A 7,403-nucleotide genomic window follows, 5' to 3' on the forward strand; every position below is an offset into this window, starting at 1 on the left:
ATATATATTTTCAACTTTTTTTAAAGTTATTTTCATTGTATTCACCCAAATATCTGGATATAAGTAGATCATTTCTCTGATACATAGTATTATATGTGTGTGTGTGTGTGTGTGTGTGTGTGTATTTCCAAATTGGGAAATCAGTTACTCTGAATAATTAACAAAGACCAGTGGTATCATTTCTTGCTCTCGGATGCTTGGGAATAACCAAGAATTGCATTCACGCTCTCAGGGGAGTGTCTCAAAGGGAGAAGATGTTCATAAATTCTCTGACAGCATTCAGGTCTAATAATCACACAGAGGAACAAGAAGACCGTCTTCACTTAAGGTGAATAGATGGCATTGATTATATTGATTACTACATCAGCTGCAATGATGATTTTGGATCCCTGTCTTCCACTGAAATGACCGATATGAGTATAGTCACCAAAGCCAGACTCAGTACAGTACATCATGCATGTAAATCATCTCTCTTCATAACTAGGTTTTCTGGAGTAATGATATATGTTTGCCACTATGAGTATATTCTTTGAAGGTGGTAAGGGACCTCGTTTCGATTTGTTATTATTTCTACATTTACGTTGAGATTTTAGACAATAAACATCGTGAAGTGGGAGTAAGCATTTTTGCAAGCTCAACTTAGAATCCTCCTCTTCCTTCCTTCTCTGTCTTTCTCCCTCCTTTTAATACATGTACAACATTCTCAATATGACCAACCTGTTTATCTCAGTTGAGGCTATTTACAAAATGTTATAGAATATTGAGTTGAGGTTGAGTGTTCTCATTTGCATAAGAGGACATCCTTGGACTCCATGCCCATCCCCCAGGTCCTAGTACAGCTCTGGAGTTTCTGCTTCCATCTGATAGGAGTCAGGTTTGATGCTCACTTTCCTGGTTTCTTTCCAGGCAGTGCTTGGGCAGGACTGGTGTGAAGAGGGCCACATAAATATTTACTCCATTGAGTTTCAGAAGAACTCCAGAGTGTCAGAAGAACGCTGCACAGGCACCCTATAATTTTCATTTTTTTAAGATACATTTTTAATCACTGTCACCTTCTACACATTCTCTTAGTGAGATTTTGATCATAAAAGCATTGTACAAATATGACTAATTTTAGCAAATTGACATTTTTATAACACTAAATGTAGTATTTGGGAACATAGTATTTCTGCCAGTTTGTTTAGGATTTCTATAATATTTCCCTCAAAATTGTTAACTTTTACTTTTTAAGAGTAGGTACAGTGTAGTTTTTATTAGATATTCTATCACTATGGCATTTCCCTTTTAGTCTTAATTTTTATTGCTTTTGTCCATTCTAATTAGTATTAATTCTTCATCTATTCAAATGCTCAACTGTGTTTCTAACTCATTGTGGTAATATGAATTCTAATTATAATTTTCCAAAATTAAACCACCCAGACAAATAAGTGATCAACACAGCTTAAACAACTGTCCTGTAGTTCTTATATTCTATTAAATTTAATATCAATGACATTTTAATATTGTTTATGGTATATATATGAGAAAAAGCAGATATATATCTATATCTATATCTATATCATCTATATCTATATATAATGAACTTATAAGCCTGAATATGTTCTGTGTCTCTTTATTATTGTATCTTTCTTTTTTAAATCATGATTTTATCTTCTAAGGATGAGTTGCAGTGGGGTTCACATTTTTTCAATCTGGAGTAGTTAGTAAAATAATATGAGTGCTTTTTTAAAAGATTTTATTTATTTATTTGTCAGAGAGAGAGCACAAGCAAGGGAAGCAGCAGGCAGAGGGAGAAGCAAGCTTCCTGCTGAGCAAGGAGCCTGATGTGGGACTTGATCCCAGGACCCTAGGATCATGACCTGAGTAAAAGCAGCTGTTTAACCAACGGAGCCACAGGCATCCCTGATTTTTATTTTCTATGAAAGTTTGGAAGCACCTGTGTTTAAAAACAATCTGAAGGAGAAAGGAGTTAGAAAAGTAGAGATCTATAAGGTGCAAACCTGAAATAAAATGTATTGACACAGAACATTTATGTAGACTTGATTGACACAAAGTGTTAAGAATAATAATAAAAGTAAAATATAGTAAATGTACTCCATTTGTCTCTGTGCTGTATCCAGTGGGCTTTATTTAGACCACATAATCATTTGCCTTGCTTGTCATTTAAATGAATAAAATTAAGTACTTACAATGAATCACGCCATATCTCCTTCTCTTCACTCCCTATTACTCTTTCATTCATGTACTTCATGCAGTATTATTTGCCAGCACCTAAAACATTTGAAATAGGATCCCTTAATTTAGAGTGATAGTTCTCTTTCTTGCTTAAGTGTATTTATAGAGTTTACTGGATGATTTTAGGTGGTATATGAGTAAATACATTCTAATAATTTTTACTTGTCTTAAGATGTGCTAGAAAATACAACCACACAATTAAACCTTTCATTTCAGAGATATTAGTGCTAAGGTCAAAGCAAAGGTAGGAATGTTAGATAATTCTTCTTTTCCATATTGAATAACTTGTCGAAGCAGGCCTTACTGGTGTACAACATATCACAGATCAAAAACTGAAAAATTCCATAACAAAGTGCTAAATACTCAGATACATTCTCATAGAAAAAATAACATTTGTTTATGTACATTAGAGTGGGCATGTTGGAAATGTCTGCATAGTAGCTAAATTGTGCATAATCATAAAAAATCATTAAATAATATTTAAACTCATAAAAGCATAGTGGAACAAGCATGCATTAAAAATGGGTAGTGGAATGGGAATACTATTACTTCCATGTTCAGTGATGGAGGTGAGTCTTATTTTAAATTAACCCATCTAAAAAATTGTATTTATCTTAACCACAATGGCTTTGGCTCCTAAAATGTCAACAGACGTTGTCTCCTGAAACCCAATGACTCTTGTGATGGTTGTTCCCACAGCAATTCTCCTTAACAGCCTGGATGAACAAACAAAATCTAACAGTGATAACAGAATTCATCCTAATGGGAATCACGGACCGTCCAGAGCTGCAGGCTCCCTTCTTTGGGCTCTTCCTCATCATCTACACCGTCTCCGTGGTGGGCAACCTGGGCATGATCATCCTTAGCAACATGGATTCCAGGCTCCAAACACCCATGTACTTCTTCCTCAGACACCTGGCTTTCATTGATCTTGGTTATTCAACTGCTGTGGGACCCAAAATGCTGGTAAATTTTGTAACTAACCAAAATACAATCCCCTACAATTGGTGTGCTATACAGCTGTCTTTCTTCATCTTGTTCATCATCAGTGAGCTTTTCATTCTGTCAGCAATGGCCTATGACCGCTATGTGGCCATCTGTAATCCTCTGCTCTACACAATTGCTATGTCACAAAGGGTGTGCTGGGTGCTGGTAATCATCCCTTATGTCTACAGTGCTTTTCTTTCTGTGATAGTCACCGAAAAGATTTTCACATCATCCTTCTGTGGCCATAATGTCATTAGACATTTTTACTGTGATAGTCTTCCCTTGTTAACTTTGCTTTGCTCAAGCTCACGTGATATTGAGTTGATAATACTGATCTTTTCAGCATTTAATTTGGCTTCATCTCTTCTGATAGTTCTTGTGTCCTACATCCTCATCCTAATGGCCATTGTTAGGATGAACTCTGCAGAGGGCAGGCACAAGACCTTCTCCACCTGTGGATCTCACCTAACAGTGGTTCTTGTATTATACACCACTCTATTCTTCATGTATCTGCAGCCCCAATCCAATCATTCCTTTGATACAGATAAAATTGCCTCTGTATTTTACACTTTGATTATACCTATGCTGAATCCCATGATCTACAGCTTGAGGAACAAAGAGGTAAAATGTGCCCTGCATAGGATATGGAAAAAGTGGCACAAACTACTTATATAGAATTCACTAAAGTCTATGTAAATAATAAATTAAGTTATAGACTACTGTCTCTATGTCACAGGGCTTAGGAAGCAGTAATGTGTAAGAGTCATAGAAAACTAGGAATATTTTTTCCTGTTTTCAACTTATAGGTGTTTCAGCAGTGATCATCCTTCTGCTATCAACTTTGGTTTCAGTAAGAGGTAAAGAGTAAGAGGAAAGAGTAAGAGTAAATGCTTCAGTAAGAGACTAACTCTCACATTGCCAAGTACTTGGGTGACAATCAAAGACAAGTTTTATTTTGTTTAAAATACATCTCTGCTTAGATAATATTTTTTAAAAGACATTTTGTATTTAATATTAAATAAATATGCCCATCCCACTGACATATGGCATAGGGAAGATGGTGCTTACTGCTTTTTTATGGAGGGAATATACACATCAATGATTAATCAAGAATTTCTGCCTTAATAATACTTTAATTTTATCTACTTGTGGATTGGCAGCTCAGATTCTTGTAAGTGATAATTTGTATACCTGTATATACTTGGGAAGGCAGAAATAGAAGTGTGGTGATTTTCAGAAGGCCTAATTGTGTACATTAAAAATTCAAAACAACTCTTCATGCTGAACCATTAAAAAGAGTAAGTGGCTTTTGTAAGATTGGTGTAGGTAAGTTCAGCATATGAAAGATCAGTGTTGTTTGTTTGTTTGTTTGTTTTTCCTATATGCTAGCAAAAGCCAGGCAAAAATTTAATATTAAGCTATCTATTATACTGGAAATAAAAACTGTATAATACTTAGGGAAAATTGTAATGAAGGATTTGCATGATTTTCGTCTTAGAAACTATCAAAACATTGCTGATATAAAGGAAGACATACTGTGGCATATACCATACAAAAGGATCCAGAATATCTTAGAAGAAAGAACACAGACATATTCTAAAACAGATAGCAATCCTTTAATAAACCTAGATTGTTTTTAAAATTATTTTTTAAATTGTCTTAATTTTTTTTGTAAATAATTCTTCCTTTCTTCATTCCTTCTTTGTTTTTCTGTCTTTCAGGATGATGGAAGTTGATTGTAAAATCTAGTAGGAAAGGCAAAATCCCAAAAAGTTAAAAACAGTCTTGGAGAAAGTATAAATTTGCAAAAGTTACACCACCAGATTTCATGACCTATTACAAAGCTATAGTACTTAAGAAAACATTGCTGCAAGTGGCATAACCACTGTTGAAACAGTATGGAGTTTCCTTTAAAAATTAAAGATAGAAATACCATATGATCCAGTAATTTCACTACTGGGTATTTTCCCACAGAACATGAAAATATGAATTCAAAAAGATATATGCACCTTTATGTTCCTTGAAAGATTATTTACAGTAGCCTAGATAGAGAAGCAGCCTAAATAGCCACTGATAGAAGAATGGATAAAAATGCGGAATATAGGGGCGCCTGGGTGATTCTGTGGGTTAAGCCTCTGCCTTTGGGTCAGGTCATGATCTCAAGGTCCTGGGATCAAACCTCACATCAGGCTCTCTGTTCAGCAGGGAGCCTTCTTCCTACTGTCTCTCTGTCTGCCTCTCTGCCTACTTGTGGTCTCTCTCTCTCTGTCAAATAAATAAAAATATTTTTAAAAATGTAGAATATATATATCTACATATATATGTGTGAAGTATTACTCAACTATATAAAAGAATGAGTTCTTGCCATTTGTGACAATATGGATGACATAGATCGTATTATGGAAAGTGAAACAAAGAAATACAAATACTACATGAATTCACTTATATATGGAATATAGAAAATGAAACAATTAAACAAAAAGCAGAAATGAACCCATGAATACTGAGAACAAACTAATGGTTGCCAGAGGGGAGGGGAGTACAGAAATGAGAAAAAATGGGTGAGGAGGAGTGGAAGATACAGACTTCCAGTTTTGGAATGAGTGAGTTAAAGGAACAAAAGCCACAGAGTAGGAAATATAGCTGATTGTATTTTAATAGCATTGAATGGTGGCAGGTGGCAGCTACACTTGCATTGAGCATAACATAAACTATAAATATATTGATTCATTATGTTGTGCATCTGAAACTAATGTAACATTGTGTGTCAACTGCACTCCAATAAAAAAAAAAAGAAGGAAACCATTTTCCAGAAATCAGACTAATTGATCAATGGAATAGAATGGTGACTTCAGAAAGAGATCCACATATATATTGTCATCAATATTTCCTGAAAAAAGAAAGAATGATCTTTATAATAAATGCTATTAGGTAATTAATATACTATTTTGAGGAAAAAAAAAAAAGAAGAAGAATCTGGACACATACCCAGGACCTATACAAAATCAATTCTACTTGGATTAACAATCTATAAGTGAAAAACAACAAACATTTGAAAGGAGATCATAGTGGGACATCTTTGTGATATAGAAATATGTACAACATTTTAAACAGAACACACAAAACAACAGGTGTCTAAGATTTAAAATGATTGAGTTTTATATGGAAATTCTGCTTATCAAAATTAATACTGTGGAAAGGAAACTTTCATATTGGGAGAGGATGCCTTTATCAGACCTACAGAATCAGACAGAGAGCTGAAAGGGATTCATGTGCAAAATATAAAGGTAACTCTTGAAAATCTATTAATAGTTGACATGAAATACAATGCAAAGATGACAAAAGATGCTAACAATCATGTTTCAAAAAAAATACCTAAATGGCCATTAAACACACAAAAATGTTCTTTATTTCATTCAACAATGAATATACCCAACAGAAATACATTCAAGATTAAGCCAATCTAGATTAAATATTCCTGTGGTTGTGAAGGATATGGAATGATCTGTCTTTAATTACCATTTTCAGGAAATGTTTATATATATTAGGACATTTAAAAATAAATTATAAATGATTCTCTTTCATAAATACATGACAAAAATCCAAGTTTTATTATTTTTTAAAAACCCCAAAATGTAAAAGTTATATGTTCATCCAAATGTCAGATGGAATGGAATGTTTATAATACCACCAATCACAAAACCTACAAATTCAAATCAATTCTAACATTTGATGTTAACACAATGAATAACTAATTAGTGGTATATTCACAAAATGACATTGTACACAGACATAAGAATGAGAATTCTAGAGCTACCTATAACAACATAATAACTGAAAGAAGCCAGACAAAAAATAACATCTACAGTATTTCTTTATATGAAGTAACAAAAAATAGGTGAAAACAATTTATGCTATTAGAAAGCAGTGTAGGAGTTATCCATGTACATGCATATCTGTGTGTGTGTTTGTGTGTGTGTGTGTGTGTGTGTGTGTGTGTGTGTGTGTGAGATAGAAGCATGAAGGATTCTTCTGGTGTCCTGATAATGTTTTATTTTTGTTATTGTCATAGCTGTTTAATCTGTATTCTAATTACATAGTTGTGTTTGAGGTGTAAAAATGTATGATGTATGCATTTTTAATATGTGTATTATGCTTTAATAATAAGTTTAAAACTCCAT

The 7,403-nt window shown here is 33.7% G+C and overlaps 1 protein-coding gene across 1 annotated transcript; it reads left to right on the plus strand.

The window, feature by feature from the left end:
- Positions 1-2,955: 2,955 nt before the first annotated feature.
- LOC101680979 (olfactory receptor 8K3-like) lies at positions 2,956-3,897 on the plus strand. Its single transcript, XM_004781679.2, has one exon. It carries the CDS (start codon positions 2,956-2,958, stop codon positions 3,895-3,897), a length of 942 nt encoding a protein of 313 aa, XP_004781736.1.
- The last annotated feature ends 3,506 nt before the right edge of the window (positions 3,898-7,403 follow it).

The sequence above is a fragment of the Mustela putorius genome, unplaced genomic scaffold (genome assembly GCF_011764305.1).
Source record: "Mustela putorius furo isolate JIRA1106 unplaced genomic scaffold, ASM1176430v1.1 tig00000127_pilon_pilon_pilon, whole genome shotgun sequence".
NCBI classification, from domain to species: domain Eukaryota; kingdom Metazoa; phylum Chordata; class Mammalia; order Carnivora; family Mustelidae; genus Mustela; species Mustela putorius.